This window comes from Typopeltis vanoorti, chromosome 11 (assembly GCF_054136105.1).
Source record: "Typopeltis vanoorti isolate ZY-2024b chromosome 11, IOZ_Tvanoo_1.0, whole genome shotgun sequence".
In the NCBI taxonomy this organism is placed as follows: Eukaryota; Metazoa; Arthropoda; class Arachnida; order Uropygi; family Thelyphonidae; genus Typopeltis; species Typopeltis vanoorti.
Genome location: NC_143559.1, coordinates 105,772,637 through 105,795,432, shown reverse-complemented (window position 1 = coordinate 105,795,432; position 22,796 = coordinate 105,772,637). Strand labels below are relative to the sequence as shown.

The 22,796-nt window shown below is 35.0% G+C and overlaps 1 protein-coding gene across 3 annotated transcripts in view; it reads right to left on the bottom strand.

The window, feature by feature from the left end:
* The window catches only part of Ing3 (Inhibitor of growth family, member 3), a 192,757-nt gene that overhangs the window by 102,996 nt on the left and 66,965 nt on the right, over window positions 1-22,796 (bottom strand). For 2 of the 3 annotated variants that reach the window (XM_090400953.1, XM_090400952.1), the window contains exons 3-4: window positions 12,237-12,308; window positions 767-867 (exon numbers count right to left, since the gene is read on the bottom strand). In XM_090400953.1, the coding sequence (XP_090257079.1) occupies window positions 767-867; window positions 12,237-12,308 (173 nt within the window). Of the gene's footprint in view, window positions 1-766; window positions 868-12,236; window positions 12,328-22,796 lie in introns of those variants that run through there. The other variant, XM_090400954.1, reaches the window with a different exon arrangement.

The following is a 22,796-nucleotide window of genomic DNA, read 5'->3' as shown; positions in this document are numbered from 1 at the left end:
GGTAGACACTATAAATCTTTGTAATTAATGAGGTAAAATACTATTTATGGAAAGTTCATAGGAGAATTTCCAAATGATAAAGACAGGTGTACACAGAATTGCAACAAGGTCCCTTTTTTGTCTCTACAATATTTCTTTGGAATTGAGAAACGAGCCTTCTAGAGGACTAATCTAAATAGTAATGTCCACTTTCTTTCCTTTTTAAATTGCAAGAAATATAACTAGAACTGGCTTTCTTTCTTTAATCTAGTTTCATGGTTTTTTATTAATTTTATGTTTATATAAAAGTATTTTAGCAATTTTCCGGTTCACAGGATTCTGAGAATTTAGCCTGAAATATAGATAAATGACAATCAAAATGATCGTTACTAGTTACTGAGGCCTCTTGGTGTAGGTATGCAGAATCCTTTGAGCAAAGGTATCAATAAAGGTTGAAACTGATATGGGTAAAGTAGCAATGCTCACCATAATGCGTGCATCGTACACAATGTCTGAAATCATGCCAGATGTCTTTTCTGACATATATAATGCTATCCATTATGGGATAAAAAAAAAAAAAAGTGCAACTTGATGTGAAGGGATGTAAAGTACAAACTTTTTTTTTTGCTTATTCATGAAGAAAATAAGGATGGAAATAGGAATATTAGATATAACAGTCATTCAGGAATATAAAAGATTTTCCGAGATATCAACTATTTATTTCATTTTAGGTGACTACTGAATGCATACAATATAAAATAAAAAAAAAAAAAGATGTGAACAGTACCTGGCGTAGTTTTTCATAATCTGTATCTCTCTGTTCAGTTTTCTGCTTCTTTGCATTTGTGAAAAATTGTTTCACTCTCTCATCTAAACTATCCATAGCATCTAAACCATTAAAAATATATCAGATATATTGCTTATTATTATTTATATAATAATTAACCAATACATAATAAAATAAGGAAATATTAAAAGCATATAAAGTAATTTATAGAGAAGAGCATATTAAAATACATAAAAGAACAGTAAGAGATATTATGAAGTACTGGTTTAGGAGATGGTCAAATAGGGTGAAGTTTACTCAAGGAGAGATATATGTGAACTTACAGAGCTGGTGATGAGCTATGAAGAGATGCATTCTATGATGAGAATACATCTTCTGACATAAGCAATGTGCAACTGTATATACTAGTTATGTGAACAAATAGATTAAGAGTGAAATGGATGAACAGCAAAATAAGGCATGCAATGTCCAAAAAGAAAAAGCACAAAACAGTCAGTAGTAATCAGATGCACGAAGAATATAAAATGGACACTAGACAGGTGAATCTTGGCATAGAAATAGAGTGCAGTATAAGAACAGAATGGCCAATCAGGCCAAAGAAAATTCAAGACAGTTCATCTACTGTGTCACAGGCACGAAGAAGAATAATTATGAAATTGTGACACTGGGGCAAGTAATAGTAGTATATTAGCATGGCAACTTTGTTAATGATACTGTGGAACACCTAGAAGGGGGGGGGGGGAATAACAGAATCAGGTGAATCAAGTATTTATTGAGTTAGAAGTTAATAAAATTGTGCAGAATAGAAGATATATTACCATGTATTTTTGAAGGATATGCAAAACAGCTCTGCCCTTGATCTAACTGTTAAATGAGAGGCTTGTAGATGGAAGTATTCCTAAGAAGTGGAAAGAAGGCAGAATAGTATCTACAAAGTTATCCAAATACACACCAGAAAGTTAGAAATAGAACACAGGACTTTGGCTGTCAGGTTAAAGGATCCTCTATGATGGTCAAAATGGGTTTGTGAAGTATAGATCTTGTTTTTATCAATTACCTTCATTTTATAACAAGGTGGCGAATGTGTTGGATAAGGGAGATTCATTCTTGGGCTCTGTAAAGACATTTGACAGATTACACAGGCCTGCAAAATTCAAGTCATGAAAAGTTGTCTGGAAATTAACTATTTCTGATTTATTTTTGACTGCTGATTTCAAATACCTCTTCCATTTTTCTCTATCATGTAAGGATTTTTCACAAAATGGATCTCAATATTATAATAAAATAGCTTCAAAACGCATTATATTAATTAAAATAACAGTATTTAAAATTTTCCATAAACATTTTTGGAATCAAAGTATTGGTAAAACATTTTTTTAATTAAAGTAATTAAAGATTAATCTTTAGTACACACTTTATACTTTGTTGTGGTGTCTTTTTCTTTTTCCTTCAAAGCTTCTTTTTGAATTTTTTCAGTGAAATTCTTTTCCTGGGTCGTCTCTGTGCAACATCCAGCAATAGTCTGCCATCATATTGACATTCCACCTGCACTGATACCTTCTTTCCATCTCCTTGATGTCTTGTGGAATTGCTTTCCTTGCTCTTCGCTGACAGTTCCCAAATTCTCAGGAAAGTAGTCTAAATGAGAGTTAAGAAAGTGCACTTTTAAGCTCATGGAGTATCCCAAATCCTTGAATTTCTGTAGCATGTCTTCCACAATCATTTTATAGTTAGGGGTCTGTGTGATTTCCTCAAAATTTGGTCACCACCTCTTTCAAAGCTTTCTGTGCTTCTTTTTCAACAGTTACCATTTTTTCTTCAAACAGCGTCCGTGGCTTATCTACGTCACCAAGTTTCATCCCAAAATACACATAGTACATTTTTTTGTAATGTTTCTTCATTGTTTTTTTACCACTAACTCCCTGCATATGTAGCAGAAAATGTTAGGTGAATTTTTGCAACCTCTTGAAGTCATTACAAACACCACTTAAAACACAGTTAAACGAATTTTAATGAATGACATCAACACTATTAAACAACACTACATAAAAACATTTAAAGAAACCACAAACACATTAAATTAAATCTTCACACTGACTTAGAAAATATGCCAACTTTCAGAAATATGATAACCTTAGTAGTTAACGACTAAAGTTCAACTAAAGAATCACACAAGAAAATGTAAGTGCCTGTGACAACAGGAAAGTCATCTGTCTCAGCAAATCAGATTCAAAGTAGCCAAATGCACTCTTATCTGCATTCCTCCCTCCCTCTCCTATCTTAAGAATGAGAAGTTTCGTGGAAATTTCTTTATTTATGAAATTTCTTTATGAAAATAAATACCAACGCACTGAATTTAAAGCCAAATACTACTAATAAAAATGATAAAATTAGAAATTGGGTAAAATTGGTGGGTGATGGAATTTTTTTACTATTTTTTCTGAACTCGGCCTTAAAATCTATAAGAATCAATTATTACTTCTCATACAACTTTTCCATTGCAGGCCTGTGAATTATCACATGACAGGCTAATGTGCAAGCTGGGGAAGATGGGAATGAACAGATTGGTTTTAATGGGTTGGACATCAGTCCTCTGAATAATATCAAAAAGAAGTGTAAGATGTGGATAGCACCTCAAAAAAAGATAAGTGGTGTGCCATAATGTTCAGTTCTTAAACTTCTGCTGTTTAACTTATTATTAACAGATCTCTTCAGAGAGTCAAGTACATATAAAGGGAGGTCATACATCACCCACACCAACTGTCATACCTTCTCTTGAACTCATTCACACTACATACACTCACTACCTCAATAAGCAAACTGTTCCACTCACTGCTCTGTGAGAGGAAAAATCTAGCTCCCCCCCCTTTTTTTTAACTGCATGCAAATCTAACTTCCAATGATGCCCTCTTGTTCTCTCCTCACTTTTTACGTAATGAAAAATTTCATCAGTCAATATCCTATAATACCCTTTCGGAAGTTTATAGACCTCCATCATATCACCCATCTTTGTGTCTGCAGTCCATATATATACTCTCAATCTGTCCTCATAATCTATATTCCATAATCCCAATATCAGCTTTGTTACTCTTATTTGCACCCTTTCCACAGATTCTTTATCCTCTCTAACCCAGGAAACCAAATCTTGCACAGTAGTCCAGGTATGGTTGTATCAATGCCTTATGAAGAGTCAAAATGACTTCCTTATCCTTGTGTGTCAATATTTGTTTTAAACATCGCAATTATCCTCTGAGTAATATTTTTCAATGTCTGCAATGTGACCTTGAACTGCAGTTTCCTGCCCACCATAACTCTAAGATCCCTGGCCTCCTCAACTTCTTGTAACGTAATCCCATCAATATAATATACCAATGAAAATATCTCACACCAATGTGCATAACGCTACACTTACTAACATTGAAATGACAGCCATTATCATTTTCCCACTGTTCCAATTTATTCAAATAATTCTGTAAGTGATATATATATATATATATATATATATATATATATATATATATATCAGCAGCATCCTTGACTGCTCTACCTATCATTGCATCATTAGCAAACAGTTCAACATCTTCTGCTAGGTCCTTCCCAATATCATCAATATGTAAATTGAACAATGATGGTCAAAGGACTGGTCCCTCGGAAACACCATTGGATGCCTTACATCTGGTAGATTTGCACCCATCATGTACCACTTTCTGAAACTTATCCAAGTCAATAGTTTACTCAACAGCCTTTCATGTGTTATAAATGTGAGGAGAGGACATGTGCATCCATGGAAATTAGGTTTGTGTGCAGTTAAGAAAGGGATAAGTGCTAGATTTTTCCTCTCAGAAAGCAGTGAGTGAGCGGAACAGTTTGCCCTGTTGAAGTGGTGAGTGTATGTAATGTGAATGAGTTTAAGAGAAGGCATAATGGTGTGGGTGAGTCCTTGATCCTCTGGAGGTCTCTGTTAATAATGATAATAAAATAAATTAAACAGAAGACGTTTAAGAACTAAAAACATTATGACACATTGCAATTTCTTTATCCAACTTATCTGCGACATTATTATAAAATACATGACAAAATTGCTAAAATGTGACCTCCCTTCAGTAAACCTTTGCTGTTCTTTGGAAAGTATACCTTGTCTGTCAATCAATTTCTGTATGCAAGTTCTAACTTCTCTAAGCTCTTCACTACCTCTTCAGAAACAATTCAGTACTTAGATACATTGCCACCCTTGTACAATAGGTCTATCAAATATTATTTCCATTTTTTTCTGAAATGAGACTCGAGTTATACATACATGTCAAGGGCCAAGCCATTCTAGCTGAACATTCCTTTAGCATACACGGTTATATTCCATCTTGCCCCATTGCTGAATTGATACCCAGGTTGTGCAACGCTATTGAGCCTCATTCTCATGCATCACTATCTCTTCATCCAGCAGAGATAGCATTGTGCACTATATTACATACAGTGGTTTATAGATCTTAATGAAGTGAACACACTCATTATTTGAACAATCTCATCTGGTTCTTAGAAGGGTACTATCTGCATTCACTAAAGTTATTTTTTTCCATATTCATTTTTTCTTTTAATTCCAGCATTCATTGTATAAGGGGATAAATTGGGGTGCTTAAGGGTCAAAGCTGTATAACTGAGAGGAGACCTCCACATAGCCTTTAAAGGAATGCAGAGAACCGACCAGGGCTTCTGACCTAATGTCCAATCCTCAAATTCTCGTGGTGCACCCTGTTGGGTATCTACCTGGATACTGAACGAACGAGGATGGGCTGGCAATTTGGTATTTAGCTGACCAAATTGTATTCCTATTGGCTTACACCAAAATACAAAATGATGGTACAACATGAACAAAATTTCATGCCGGCTGGGGCGTCACCCGATTAAACAAGGCTCCTGTTGTTTTCACCAGGGAACCACGGCGAACAGCGAAAAGTAAGCTACTGGAACAAATCTGAAAACAAACCCCAACTCAATATCACCTGAGTTAAAGATTGGTACTATCAACATAAGAAGCCTGAATGGCAAAGAAATAGAACTAGCTGAGGAATTAGATAAGTACCAGATCGACATAATAGGGGTGACTGAAACAAAAAAGACAAAAACTGGCGAGATCTTTCTGAGCAATAAATACAAAATGTTATATTCAGGAAATGACAATCAAGGAAAAGAAGGAGTAGCATTAGTATTTAACACAAAATACGAGGCTAATCTTCTTGAATGACAGTCAGTCTCAAGTAGAGTGATTTGGGCAAATATGAGAATGAGGAACTGGACAATGAGACTTATTTGTGCCTATGGTCCCACAGAAGGTTCTACTAAGGTAGAAGTGGAGGAATTTTTTGAGGCTTTAGAAAAAGCAACTGACACAATGAAAAAGGAAAAGTTGGTCCTTGTTGGGGGATTTAAATAGCAGAGTAGAAAATGAGTGTGAGACATACAAAAATATTTTGGGAAAATTTGGAGAAAAGAGCAAAACTAATAATAATGGCAAATATCTGTTGGATTTCTGCTCAGGACATTGACTGGTTATTACTAACACCATGTTCCAACATAAAAATGTGCACAAATTCACATGGAGAGAAGAGGCAAGGAATAAGAAAAGTCTCATTGACTATGTTATTGTTGATATGTTTTCTCCCTTGTGCAGGACACCAGAGTGTACAGAGGATTTGAAATTGGAAGTGATCACTATTTAGTCTTGAGCAGGATAAAATTGAATTTAACATTGAAAAGAATAACATGTAAGAAAGTTTTAAAGCGAATAAAAGTTGAGCAGCTCTCAGATGTGAACTGTAGACTAAAATACACAAAGATTATTGAAGAAAAAATGAAAGAGTAGTTTGAGAACAGGAATTAAACTTTGGAGATTCAGTGGCATGCCTTGAAGAAAGCCCTGATTGATTCAGCTAGAGAGGCATGTGGTGAAGTTGTCTGCAGGGATAGAAAAATTAGAACTCCATGGTGGACACAGGAAGTTAAAGAGGCAGTGAAGGAAAAGAAGAAAGCATATCAATACAGAGAATACAGAGACAAATGCAAGAATGCTAAACACTGTGTAAAACTAGCTAAACAAAAGTCATGGGAGGACTTTGGCAAGAATATAGAAAATAAATATCAAGAAGGTGGCAAAATATTCTGGAGGTTGTTGAAGATGCTAATGAATGGAGGAAAGAGGGCTGTAAAAGGAATTAGAGATGATAAAGGTGACATGAAAACAGGAGAAAAAGATATTATTATTATTATTATTCAGGCCTCCATGGAGTCAAAAGACTCATCGTGGGAGGTCCTTCGGAAGAACATAAAGTCTGTCAAGACTCATCGAGGGGAGGTTCCCCCTAAGAAACACAAAGTCTATCATACCACTCCTTAAACTCATTGACTGTTCTCACCCTCACCACTCTATCAGGCAATGCATTCCACGGCTCAACCACCCTCCATGCAAAGAAACCACTCCTCATCCTCTTGCTCACAGTTTCCTTTCGTAACTTCCAGGGATGGCCTCTTGTCATCACTCCTTCCCGCTGTTTAACCAAGTGAAAGAACTCCCCAGTGTCAACCCTGTAACCACCACTCAACAGTTTAAAAGTCTCAATCATATCACCTCTCCTTCTTCTATCCGCCAAACTCTGCAGTCCACATTCCCTCAGCTGATTCTCATAACTATCCTTGTACAGTCCTGAGAAAGTCCTGTATATCCTTGAAGTATGGAGTAATTACTTTGAAAAACTGCTAAATGAAACAAGCAGTGATGACAGCACTGTGGTAAAAAAAACTGACCACACATGCAGTTAGGAATACATATCCATACTTGAAGTAGAAAAAGCCATCAAAGGCTTGAAATGTGGAAAGGCAGCAGGAGTAGATGATATTCGACCAGAAATGCTGAAGTAATGTGGTATCAGAGTCTTACATTGGCTGCACTGCATAGTTCAGAAAGCCTGGACAGAGGGACGAATTCCCAATGATTAGAGTAGAGCTCTAATAGTACCCATATATAAAAAGGGAAATAAAACCGAATGTGAGAATTACAGAGGTATTTATCTACTAAGTGTTCCTGGCAAGATCTATGCAAGTATACTTGAGAAACGGTTGAGAAGAATTGTGGAAGAAAAGCTTGGTGAACAAGCTGGATTCAGGCAAAATAGATGCTGTCAGGATCAGATCTTCACTTTACGACAAATAGTCGAGAAATCATGGGAATATATCAAAGATCTGTATTTAAGTTTTGTCGATTTGGAAAAGGCATATGACAAGGTGCCAAGAGAGAAGCTATTCAATACGCTACAGTATATGGTATCAATGGGGCATTATATCAAGCAATACTTAGTCTTTATTTGAGTTGTAAGTCAGCAGTTAGAATTGAAGGAAGTACAGGAAGATGGTTTAATGTTAAATCTGGTATGAGACAAGGATACATTATCCCCTCTGTTATTCATTATCTATATGGATCACATTATGAAGGAAAGTGGTATTAAACATGATATCAAAATTGGAGATGTTAATGTCAGCGCTTTGCTTTATGCGGATGATGTTATACTTCTAAATAAATCCGCTACAAGTCTGCAAGATTCTCTGACTAAATTGAAGAACTGTTGTAATAGATATGGTATGAAGGTCAGCAATAAAAAAACAAAGACAATGAAAATAGGCAGAATCATGGAAAATGTCAACTGTGTTGTGAATGGAGAACCTGTGGAACAAGTAAAACATTTCAGCTACTTAGGCACGATTTTTAGTGAAGATGGTAAATTAAACATGGAAATAGACAACAGAATCAGCAAAGCTGGTATGGTGGGAAGTCAATTGAATAAATTCATATAGAATAAGAGAGAAATTAGTCGGAATACTAAATTAGCTGTATACAAGACAGTGTTCAAACCAGTTTTAATTTATGAATCTGAGAGCTGGGTCAGAAGTAAAAAACTTGACCAAAGACTAGAGACCGCAGATATGAGAATCCTGAGAAAGATTATAGGCGTGAACAGATGGTATCAATGGCAATATCATATTAAAAACGAAGATATTAGGAAATAACTTGACATTTTCACCATCCAGGAATGCGTTAGCAGAGCTAATCTCAGGTGGTATGGTCACTTAAACAGAATGGGCGAAGAAAGATTAGTAAAACAAGTGTTCTCTGCCAGGTTGTCAGCAAAACGACCCAGAGGAAGACCAAGATATAGGTGGATTGATACAGTACAAAGTGCCTTAGATGATAGAAATATAAGATCTGATAATGTTGGAGTCTTGACAAGTAACAGACTGATTTGGAGGAAAATTGTAGATAGGAAGGTAGTAATGATGTAATTTTTTTCATGTAGTACTATCATATCCTGTACACCCCTTGAGGGTATATGGTAGGAATTTGATGATGATGACAAATGGGTTGGATAAAGGAGATTCATATATTGTAATATTCTTGGATTTTCAAAAGACATTTGACAGATTATCACATGACAGGTTAGTGTACAAGGTAGGAAAGATAGGAATGGACAATAGATTGTTTAAATGGGTTAGAGATCAGATAGCTGAATAATACCAACAATGAAGTGTAAGATAAGACTCCATAGTTTTTTTAGTTCCTTTTGAAGTCTTTCATTTTTCTCTAATAATATTTGTATATTTGAGTCTACAGTTAACTTCTGAAAGCTAGTTGTTCTACTTGATTCTTTTTAAAGCTTTCTTATATATTTTTCTTGTCAATCTAACATTTTTTTTTTTAAAATAATCTTACTCAAGTAAATGGTGATATCTTTATATTTCCATCCCTTATATATTCTAGTATCCTGAACCAGGATGAATAAATCACTAACCAGCTGTGTTGTGTATTTCAACTTAAGCCTAAATACACAAAGTTAACTACCCCCCAACTGATGAATAGCATGTAAATTGAAATTTCAGAAGATAGTAATAGATTTCCTTAAAGTTTTGAATGTATCTATCCTCTAATTTTGTAAAATAAAATAAATAAAATAAACGAACTTACGGTCATGAAAGCTCATTACTCTAAAGAAGAAAAATACAATGGTTGTTTAAAAAGTTTGATACATTATGTATATTATTTCTGGAAAAACTCCCATGTTACTCCTCTTAATAAACTATTATAATTACGGCTATTTTGCCTGCTTCAGTTCAGGCACATATCTGCCATAAAAGGTGATGCCAGGGGGAAGGGAAGGGTGGAGTAGGAGTGATTCTATATGTGCTAGGAATAATTCTGCTACTTGTCCACTGATGTTTTGGCCCATGGGGAGTCCGAAGATTTGAATGTACATGTTGTTGTTGAACTTGAAGAAGTTTGCCGAGATTATTAGTTTTATTAAGTTAATGATGTCAACAGGCGTTAGTTTAGTACGAGAGTGTAGGGTGTGTACGATGTCTAAAGTTCTGGGGACGTCCACGTTAGTGTATAGAGAGGCCGCATCCAATGAAGTGAGGATGTCTTCTTGGGATAGGGTTAGTGGTTTGAGAAGTTTCGCTATGAATTTTGATAAAGGGACTGTGGTGGTATTTTTGTAGGAGACTATTGGTCTCATCGGGTACCCATCTTTGTAGGTTTTTATTTGTCCGAACATACAAGGGGTGCGTGTGGTGCGGGGTTGTGTTTTTCAGTGTGGTTTTGTCTATTTTATTTTCATTTTTTAGGATGTGCAGGGTACTGTTGATTTGTTTTATGAGGTCGGGGGTGGGGTCAATTTGTATTTTTCGGTAGGGGCACTCCTAAACTGAAGCAGGCAAAATAGCCGTAATTATAATAGTTTGATACATTTCCAATAGACGGTGACACAATTCGTTCATTCATACCAGTGTCGGCACATATCATCTTTTTTCTGACCCCTGGCAAAATTTTAGCCACATGTGATGCGTAGTTCTCATTTGGCAAACATTCAAAATGACCATGTTCACATTTTTCATAAAAATGGAGAAAAACGAGTTTCGTGCAGTGATAAAACACTTTTATTTGAAGAAGTGGATGGCTGGCAGATCAAAGCCATATTTGATGCAGTTCATGGGAGCTCTGCACTGCATTAAAGACTATTTACTTTTGGATAAATGAGTTTAAATGTGGTCGTAAGTCCATCGAAGATGGAAGTGTGCTTCAGATGCCCGACTGAGGTCACTGCGAAGGAAATGATTGACAAAATCCATGGTATCGTTATGGAAGACCACTGAGTGAAAGTGCATGAGATTTCTGAGATTGCAGGCATCTCAACTGAATGGGTGTATAATATCCTGCACAAAAAATTGCACACGAAAAAGTGTGCGAGATGGGTGTCGCAATTGTTGACTGTCGATCAAAAACGCATGCGAAAAAACATTTCGACGAAGTGTTTGGTGATGTTTAACCACAATTCGCAGGATTTGTTTGTGGTGATTCATGACTGTCGATGAAATTTGGATCCACCATTACCACACCAGAGTCTAAGAAGCAGTGAAAACAGTGGACAATACCCGCTGAAAGAGCACCGAAAAAAAGCGAAGACCGTTTTGTCAGCTGGGAAGGTGATTGCCACTGTTTTCTGGGATTCCCAAGGAATTATCATGATAGACTATTTGGAAAAGGGTAAAACAATAACAGGAATCTATCATGCATCATTGTTGGACCGTTTAAAAGAACTGAAGAAAAAATGGCCAAGATTGGCACACAAAAAAGTGCTATTTCATCAAGACAATGCACCATCCAACACATTGGCCATCGCAATGACAAAATTGCACAAATTGAGGTTCAAATTGGTTCCACATCCACCGTATTCTCTGGACTTAATTCTTAAAGCCTTTAAGAAATGCAACAAATTCATTTCTAACAACAGCCCCCCCAGGATTTGTTTGTGGTGATTCATGACTGTCGATGAAATTTGGATCCACCATTACCACACCAGAGTCTAAGAAGCAGTGAAAACAGTGGACAATACCCGCTGAAAGAGCACCGAAAAAAAGCGAAGACCGTTTTGTCAGCTGGGAAGGTGATTGCCACTGTTTTCTGGGATTCCCAAGGAATTATCATGATAGACTATTTGGAAAAGGGTAAAACAATAACAGGAATCTATCATGCATCATTGTTGGACCGTTTAAAAGAACTGAAGAAAAAATGGCCAAGATTGGCACACAAAAAAGTGCTATTTCATCAAGACAATGCACCATCCAACACATTGGCCATCGCAATGACAAAATTGCACAAATTGAGGTTCAAATTGGTTCCACATCCACCGTATTCTCTGGACTTAATTCTTAAAGCCTTTAAGAAATGCAACAAATTCATTTCTAACAACAGCCCCCCCCCCCCCCCCCCACACACACACACACGCACACATACTGCTGTGTCATAGGTCAGGGGAATCTGTGTGTAGGGGGGGGGGGGGGGAATATAATATAATATATAACGGTATGAATAACCATAACAACTTATAATTCTTAGATGTCATAAAATAATACAAGCAAAATAAATCCTTACTTTGAACTTGCAGATCCATTTCTCTCATTTCTGTAAACCTGTCTCTTAATTCTTGAGGTAGATGCTCTATCACTATAAAAAAAAAAAGCATTTAATAATTGATTTTTTTCATACAAAGATATATGCATAAAACTGGAAAAAAAAAAGTTAGAATCAAAAAACAGTGTTTTTCAATGGACTGATTATTATTCAAGTAAAAATCTGATATAGTGAGTGTTCGTAAATAATGACAAGTAGTCAGATTTTATAACTGTTTTCGTATAGGAATAGAAAAATATAGGAATTTTTCACTTATAATGAGAAAAGTATTTTATTATTTTCAATATTTTTAGTAATTTTCTATAACTGCATACATAACACCTGCCAGTATGTTGTAGTCATTTGTCATAAAGCAACAGAGATCATTGACAATTAAAAGTTAAGATACATTGCACTGCTTCGGAAGAGTCAGTTGATCGTGCTCATGACAAGCTATGCTTAATTTTTTTTTGTAATTTTTTAAATTTATTTTTAGATAGTCAGGAAAACCCTGCTCTAGAGACCAAAAGTGGAACTTTTTCAAGCCACTTCAGGTCTCCAATAAGTGGGGTGTTAGTCTCACATTGAGCGATGAAATTCATTTGCCACCTAATGACAATCACAAACATCCATGCCCATGGCAGGATTTGAACCCATGACCTGTTGGTTGGAGAGCAGGTATGCATACAATTTGGCCAATCAGCCAACAAATAGAGTAACATTTGTTGAATTATAATAAATTTATTTTCATTTATTCATTTGGTTTTATTCTTTTCATTATAACAGCAAGAACCCATTCTGCTAATTCACTAATCTTCCCTTGGGGAAAAAAAATAATAATAATAATCAAAGTTATTCTATGAAGTAAACTGATTTTCCATCCACTTTTTTTTATGTGATATGCTATGTGAAATAACTTACTTTTATTTATTGCTTTATAAATCTATTAAAAAATCACAATTCTAAAATGTACCAAATGGATGCTCCAGCATTCATATTCAGTGTGAATACCCATAGTTATTAAACGTGTAATGTCAGTTATTGTGAACTGATTGTCATTATTATCAGCAAAATGTTTAATTTAATTACAAAAAAAAAGGGGGGTCATGCTGAAAAGTTCTAATTAAACACCTAGAACAAAAATGATATTAAAACTGATAACCATTCTCAAGAAAGAACATATATTAAAACCTTTTAACCCCCATGTTTCATCTGATATAAGCAACTGATGGCATTTTAATGATATTTTTCTCACTTATTGAGAACTTAATAATGAATCACTACTGAGCACATTATTATTAACTTATTGAATATATCAGGGCATATCTCTCATATTGTACCTTAAGTCACTTATCAGATCTTCAAACACATCGGACTTTAATTTTTCTGCAAACTATCAGGCACACCTGCTGCACAATGACTGACCATGTGCCAGCTTCCACGCTTCTGTTTTACTTGTATTTTTGTGTAACTGTTCCTACACATTCAGTGTTTTATTTATGTAATGATTCATATTTAACGCTTGTATATTTGTGTGTTCATCCTAACCCAGACGAAGCTACTAGCTTAAGTGGCAAAACTAGTAGGTTTTATTAAATAATTATTACGACCTATAAACTAAATGTTAGTTATTTTTTATTACTCACAATTTACATTTCTCCAATCTCAGTGCTGCCGACATTACAAAAAATGAAGATTCTATAATGGTCAAATGTCATTTGGGGAAAAATCTATAGATGCTGAAGAATTGGAGGTATGTAGGTGACAATGAATCCAAGATAAAGAGGTAGGCCTAATATACTAACCGAAAAACAGTGATCCCTCAGAAGACTGGTCACCTCATCTCAGAATCAGATCCTAGAATCTCTGTAGAGAGATGCAAGCAGCCACAGGAACTCCAACAAGTCTTACTACAATATTTAGAGAGTCACACAGTATGAATTTTCACAGATAATATGCAGTCCACAAACCATTGTTAACAATAATGAATAAATATCAACAAATGACATAGGTAAGGTGTACAGAACTTAAATATGGAACAATGGAAATTAGCCCTGTGGAGTGATGAGTCTTATTACTTGCTTTTCTAGTCTGATTGACATACGGGGGTTTCCACGTCACAAAGCAATTACAATAATCATGTAATTTGAAGAGAACAACATTGGAACACTGCAGTATCCAGCAGAGAATCTGATTAAATCCCAACAGAGTATCTATAGGATGAACTGGAATGCAGAATTAAGGCACAATCAAGATGGCCCTCTTCATTAATGAAACCTGTTAGTGCTTTAAAAAAATGAACAAAGCACAATCGCCAACATTATACTAGAAATTAGTAGAATGTCTACTGTAACACAACAGTTATTATGGCTACAAACAACACATGCTATTAATGTCTGCTAATAAAAACATGTTTTGTTTCATGCCTCACCTGTCTCATAACTTTTGGCAGGATACTGTACACTGTGTAGTTTCACAATTCTTGCAGTGTGCTCCCTGAACATCAACCACTATCATCTATTCTATTAGATCCTAAATCTTATCCATCTCTTAAAGCACCGTTCCAACAATACAATATATGCAGTATTATACTTCTGCATTCTACAGTGAATCCACAATGCAACATTTGTTCTTCAACCGAAAAGTCCAAAATTTGAACCATCTAGGACGAACTTTAAGTTCTCATATGGAGGTAGCAGATTATTTTCTCTTGAAAACTTGGCTTTTTATATGCTGCAAAACAAACAAACTAGTCAAATGACATCTGTAATCTCAGTCAGCCCAGAGTACAAAACATTGTGCAAACATTAAAATGGCAGCTACACTTACATGTTCAAGCTATCGCAGCCTATTAAATCTTTCTAAATTCCTGAAAGGACTCTTTTTTATATATGTATTACATTCCCAAACATTTTTTATCAGCATCATAGACAACTCAATATTCCCTGTCAAGCTGCAAGAAATATCATTAACAAGCAACTGAACAGTACTGCTTCAAGAACAAAATTCTGTGGTACACTTGGTTACTTTTCTTTTATTGGAGACTATCTCTGCTATCTCAAACACAACTTGCTAATATCTATCTATTAAACAACAAATCTCTTCTCCATTTCATTAATTTATTATCTATCCTCCTTAAACATGTACATCAACTTGCAATATGGAAATATATATAATGAAGTTTATTCAAGATTTGCATTTCTAAATGTGGTAAAATGAACAAACTTGGACACACTTAAAAAAAAAAAATAAATAAAATAAAATAATCAAATCCCACATTGTTTCAAAACCGAATAAGAAACTCAAAGATCGGAATCAAAGAGTTTCATGCCAAATATAATAAACTATAAAAGTATCAGCGGATACTAGCATAAGCCAAAGCACGTAGTGCAAACTAGGGTAACTCATAGCAAAGGTGGGTAAAGCTCTGATCACTATTCTTAGTATTTCCCATAATGTAAAAGCACATCTCCTAGGAGATGTATAATGTTATGCATTATGGTGGAAGGTGTCGTGACGTTGTTCTCTTGATGTTCAAATCTGCCATCTTGTTAAAAGTCACTTTCATAAAATAAAAGAAAACTAATTGTAAATTGATCACTAATCTAAGGGTAGAGAAATTTCTATTATACTGCGCCACTCTATCCTTAGATAAGTCTATGTGAAATAGCAGGATCAATTCAAAGTTAGTTAGCAGTCCTCATTCATTCAGGCCGAAGTATTTATCTTCTCTCTTTGGGATTCCCGCTAGATTCGAATTTTTGTGAACGGTGCAGTAAAAAGAATTTCAGGCAAATACAACAGTTAGGTTAACAAATAAAGCATTTAATATAGGTCATATAACACTTACATAAATTTTACTTCTAATTTTAAACAATAGAAATAAGTCAAACATTAAGTCAAGTCAATTACATTAGCACAATCTTCCAAGTCTTCACATACACTTTCTTAGCTTCTGGGTTATAAAGTTTTTACACTTAAATGAATATAACAGAACATCCAATCTAATTAGTTTTCACACATTTTTCAGTCATGCTATAAGTTCAAAATATTACAGGATCTAATAGCTGAAAATATCTTTCAAACAATTCCTATCTCCAACTCTCAATCACGAAGGGTTTCCACAGTTAAAGTTAATAATTCACTATGATAGACCTTACCGGAAATGGTTCCTAGAACATCTATTATGTTGTGAGCAAACTTCTGGAATTTACTTATCACACTTAAAGAATAAAAACACATCTACAAAACTTATCCGCAGTTATACTTAAAGCACTATCAATTACGCTTCAGAATTCTTGACATCAATTAGGGCACTTCAACTATCCTTATTACCACTCATAAATTAATTAAAACACTGTGAGGTTCTCTTTAGGGCAAATTGGAAATAAGCTGCAATACTAGATCAGCTGGGTTTATTCAGAATTCTTCCTTGAACGTCCAGCTTTTTATTTTATCCGATTGTGGTTTTAATTTCCCTTCTATTATTGTTGCTGATTTCACTTTCAGCTAACTATAAAATTCGTTACGTTCTTGCTCACTTATAAAAATTATCCACTTAACTCCTACCCTTAAGAACCTTTTATTTACTTCTACTTCTTTATTTTATCACCCTGCTTCCTTTCACTTCCAAGTCTTTGACCCAACTCCTTACTTTTTATATATTTTTCTTATTCTCTCTTTAGCCCACGCTCTGTTCCACTCGTGCTCGTTTATTTCACGCGTCTCCATGACAACAGACAAACATAAACATTCTCGCCAATGTTAGACAAATGAATCAAATATACTACTACATTGAGTCATTACATACGTTAAGCTTTATACACAAAGAGGAATAATTAGAATATTTGCTTTTCAATAAATGCGTAGTTACTATTGCATATACAAGTTTTTATAATATTGACATAACAATAAATAAAATAATAATATTTAATACAGAATCTATTTACCATTAACACATTTCTTTGATTAAATAATTAAATATCTGATATAATTAAGGTGGTTATATGATATCAAATTATAATTTACTTTATTTACATTAAATAATATTTACAAACGTAATCCTTGTGATGGAAAATCATGTTGGATTCTGAATCAAATAACATTTATTCTATTTTCTACATAATTAGAATCCAACAAAGGTCACTACCCAGACTGGTTTCGACCTTTATTGAGGTCTCATCAGTGAGTAGGTAGACCAAAATTAATACTGAGGGTAAAGCGAAAAGAACTTATATACTCTGCTATACGAGTTGTCAAACAGGTGCACCCATTAAATTACTTAATTATTTAAATAATGTTACATCCGAAATGAAGCCTATTGGCTCTTTATTTAAGTAAAATAATCAATTTACTTTCCTTTCCCACAGAGATTAGACAAGTTTATTAGCAAAGTTACTTGGCTATTCCAAACCTCCCATCCTACCAGAACATCCTTTACTAGATTTTAAACTACCTCTTTTTATAATTATTGTTGTTTCTGTTATGATTATTATCATCATCATTAAAAGACCTCCATGGAAACTAGCAGACTCATTGCTGGAAGTTTCCCTCAACCAGCAACACATCTGTCATACAGTATCTTGAACTTATTCACATTTCTCACATTCACAACAAATCCTGGTAACATATTCCACTTGCTCGCCACTCTCCATTAAAAAAAACAAAACTAATCTTCAATCCCTTCCTCATCACACTTTAATGCAACTTCCAAGGATAATCTTTGTTCTCCCATCGACCTGTTTCTTTCTCTCTGTTCTATACATAATATCTTCCATATTCCTCTGGTAAAACTTTCTCACCATGTACCAGAGATCAACTTGGGAACCAGTCGAAGAAAGGCTAAGAAAAAGTTCCTCCTATGTAAAAATAAATTTTAAAAAAATATATAAAATTGATAAAAATGAGAAAAAAAAAAGGTTTAGTAATAACCTTTTGTTGGTGGTAATCACATATAAAAACATTATTCACACAATAACTATTATACTTCTCCTTACACTCATTCAATGACAATACACTCACAACCACATCTGACAATCCATTTTGTTCACTCTCCAACAAAAAGTTTAGTCCTCACATTCTTGCTAATGATTCCAATTCACTTTCATATCCTCTCTTTAGTAACAATCAATTTTTATAATACCTGCAACTTTCAATCTCCAAATTCCCATAAATGCTGAGCCTCATAAATTTCTTGCAGTGCACTATCACCAATACAGTATATGGATTGGAATTTTTTGTCATTGAACTATTATCCTTTGTCCATGATGCTAATCTATTTAATCATTCTCAGGATCTCTACGTCATCAATATTTACAAAAGAAATATCAAAAAGAAACTACAGTTTCTTATTTATTCAAATAGCTTGCAACTGGGCATACACTATGTGTGGTGGTGGATGGTTCCTTATCCTCTTACCATTCAACTAATGCCGGAGTTCCACAAGGTTCTATCTTCTCACAAACCTCTTCCCACTATATATCAATGGCCTACTTCAGTTGACTTCCAACCGATTACACAGTTTTGTAGACAACAGCACATTGCCCTCCTCCCTTTCTTTTGATAAATCTTACTCCACACAACTCACCTCAACCTACAGAACATCAACCACCACTGCCCTCAATTCTGATCTCCAAGTCACCCTCCAATGGGGTTCAAGATAACTTAGTCAATTTCAATGCTAATAAAAACCAGTACTGTCTTATTTTTCATAAAAAAGAACCATTTTCTCCCAATATTATTTTTGACAACACCCAAATTTCCAGACAATTTGAGATTTCTCTTCTTGGAATTACCCCCTCTCCTGGCATAAACACATCACAACCAGTGCATCCTCAGCTTCTAAAAAACTAGGATTTCTCTTCCTTTCAAGAAGTTACTTCACCCCTGATCAGCTGTTAACCTCAAATCACAAATCCTCCTAACCATTGAATACCGCTCTCACATATGGGTGAGGCCCCCAAAAGCTCCCTCAAAATGCTTGACTGAATACAGAGAAGAGCAATCAGTTATTAATGACCCATTTCTTACAACTCGCCCCCCGACTTGTGCACAGATGATCGGTCTCCACACTGTGTATTCTACAAATATTTCCTTGAAAATGTTCATCTGAAATAGCATCAATAATTCCCACACTCAGTACTAAGCTTGTTGGAACATGTGCAGCTGCTGCTGCTCAACATCCCTTCACAATGCACCTTGAAACCCACAGAACAAGTTTCTTCTCCTCCTTCCCCATCCCTGCAACTGCTGTACTATGGAACAGTCTTCTCCCTGATGCATTTCCCAAGGACTACAATATACAGACTTTTAAATCAAATGTGAACAAGTATCTTCTTTCCCAACCCACAACCCATACACAGTACTAATGTACTATAGGTTGATCAACCAACCTCTTGTGTATTGGCTCAACATTAAAAAAAATAAATAAATAAAATAATTATTCACAAAAAGAGTGTTTTTACAAATGTATATTTAGTTTATCTCTAGAAATAAGTTGTATTTAAACAAATGAAGCTTACAGTAAATTTCCAGTCTTGTCTAAGTGGAGATGTCATTTCTACTCTATAACCAACAAGCTGTGAGTTTGAATCTCACTGTGGGTATGGATATGTGAACACCTTTGTTAGATAGACATGTTATTCCCTGAAAGACTATCACACCCTGATAACTGGAGGCCTGAATTAATCTAGCTGACAAGCTAGGTGTTGGGCATTATTCATAGCCTATTTTAACGGTATTATTATGACACCACAAAACTAATTTATAAAATAAATGTTTCCTGCTTTTCTCAAATTCAAAAAAAAAAAAAGTTTCATTTGGCTAAGGTATATCATATTTACAGACAGGAGTTTAACAAATTTTTGCTACTAGCATAGAGATTACTGAATTAAACAGTACTATAATGGCTCTACATGAACTATTTAATGTTTTAAATCCTTAACTGTGGACTGTCTATATCACATCTCTAAAGTGTCAGGGGAAGAAAAAAAAAGAATTCATACAAATTAAAAGAGTAGGTGCCTGAAGAAATTTGAAATCCTCCAACAATGGCAACATAATACTATGCTCCAACCACAACTTCATTGATTGGAGCATAGTATTATGTTCCAGTCACAAATTTATTGTCAGGCACTTACAGAGGATGCTATGAATGCTCTCAGTTAAGGTCATAACTTCACTATTACACTGAAGCATGCTCCAAAACTAGAAATTATGATGAACATAGCATAGTATCTCAATGTTCCACCTTCAATAGCCAATAACACTCATTTAGCCATAGCAAGCATCCTAACCTAAAAATAATGTATCACATAAAATAGTTGCTTTCAAAAGTTATATAAAAATATTGTGATTACTAAAGCTGATAAGAGTAGTGCTAATGATATTATTAATCAATATTATTAATTACAAAAAAAAAAAAAAGCAAGAGCTTATAAGAAGACAATTCTACTTACCAATCATAGATAAAGACTCCACTATGTCTCAAAAGAAAAACGTTTGCAAATAATTGAAAAAAGTTATTACTTGGACCAAAGAAATCATTAACCAAATAAAACCAGTTTATATTAAACCACCCCATTATGAGGTACCTAAAATCCATAAATCTAATATTACCTTACACCCTGTAGTTGATAGTACAGACAGTTCAACTTATAAACTTCCCACAGTTAGCTTAGTCATTTGTGTTCCTCGCTGGTAACTCTACTTTTATAAAAAAAATTCTGTCCATTTCAAATCACTAGTTAAAAATGACATCTTTAAAAATTCAGACAATGATTAGTTCCAGGGGTGCTTAAGGGTCAAAGCTGTATAACTGAGAGGAGACCTCCACGTAGCCTTTAAAGGAATGTGGAGAACCGACCAGGGCTTCTGACCTAATGTCCAATCCTCACCTTCTCGTGGTGCACCCTGTTGGGTATCTACTTTGATACTGAACGAACGAGGATGGGCTGGCAATTTGGGATTTAGCCGACCAAATTGTATTCTTATTGGTTAAACCAAAATAAAAAAATGATGGTACGACATGACAAAATTTCATGCCGGTTGGGGCGTCGCCCGGTTAAACAAGGCCCTCGTTGTTTTCGCCAGGAAACCAGGGCGAACAGCGAAAAGTCAGCTACTGGAACAAATCTGAAAACAAACCCCAACTCAACATCACCAGAGTTAAAGATCAGTACTATCAACATAAGAAGCCTGAATGGCAAAGAAATGGAGCTAGCTGAGGAATTAGATAAGTACCATTATCTAATTCCTCTAATATCTAATATCTAGTACCGACATAATAGGAGTGACTGAAACAAAAAAGACAAAAACTGGTTAGATCTTTCTGAGCAAAAAATACAAAATGTTATATTCAGGAAATGACAAACAAGGAAAAGAAGGAGTAGCCATAGTATTCAACACAAAATACGAGGCTAATCTTCTTGAATGGCCAGTCTCAAGTAGAGTAATGTGGGCAAATATGAGAATGGGGAACTGGACAATGAGACTTATTTGTGCCTATGGTCCCACAGAAGGTTCTACTAAGGTAGAAGTGGAGGAATTTTTTGAGGCTTTAGAAAAAGCAACTGACACAATGAAAAGGAAAAGTTGGTCCTTGTTGGTGATCTGAATAGCAGAGTAGGAAATGATTGTGAGACATACAAAAATATTTTGGGAAAATTTGGAGAAAAGAGCAAAGCTAATAATAATGGCATATACCTGTTGGATTTCTGCTCAGGACATGGACTGGTTATTATTAACACAATGTTTCAACATAAAAATGTGCACAAATTCACATGGAGAGAAGAGGCTAAGAATAAGAAAAGTCTCATTGAGTATTGTATTCTTGGTAGTGATGTTTTCTCCCTGGTGCAGGACACAAGAGTGTACAGAGGATTTGAAATTGGAAGCGATCACTATTTAGTCTTGAGCAGGATAAAATTAAATTTCATATTGAAAAGAATAACATGTAAGAAAGTTTTAAAGCGAATAAAAGTTGAGCAGCTCTCAGATGTGAACTGTAGACTAAAATACACAAAGATTATTGAAGAAAAAATGAAAGAGTTTGAGAACAGGAATCAAACCTTGGAGATTCAGTGGCAAACTCTGAAGAAAGCATTGATTGATTCTGCCAGAGAGAGCATGTGGTGAGGTTGTCTGCAAGGATAAAAAAAAGCCGAACTCCCTGGTTGACACAGGAAGTTAAAGAGGCAGTGAAGGAAAAGAAGAAAGCATATCAAAAGTTCCTGGCAAATAAGTCAGCTTATGCTCTTAGAGAATACAGAGACAAATGCAAGAATGCTAAACACTGTGTAAAACTAGCTAAACAAAACTCATGGGAGGACTTTGGCAAGAATATAGAAAATAAATATCAAGAAGGTGGCAAAATATTCTGGAGGTTGTTGAAGAAGCTTAAGAATGGAGGAAAGAGTGCTGTAAAAGGAATTAGAGATGATAAAGGTGACATGAAAACGGGAGAAAAAGATATCCTTGAAGTATGGAGTAATTACTTTGAAAAACTGCTAAATGAAACAAGCACTGATGACAGCAGTGGTAAAA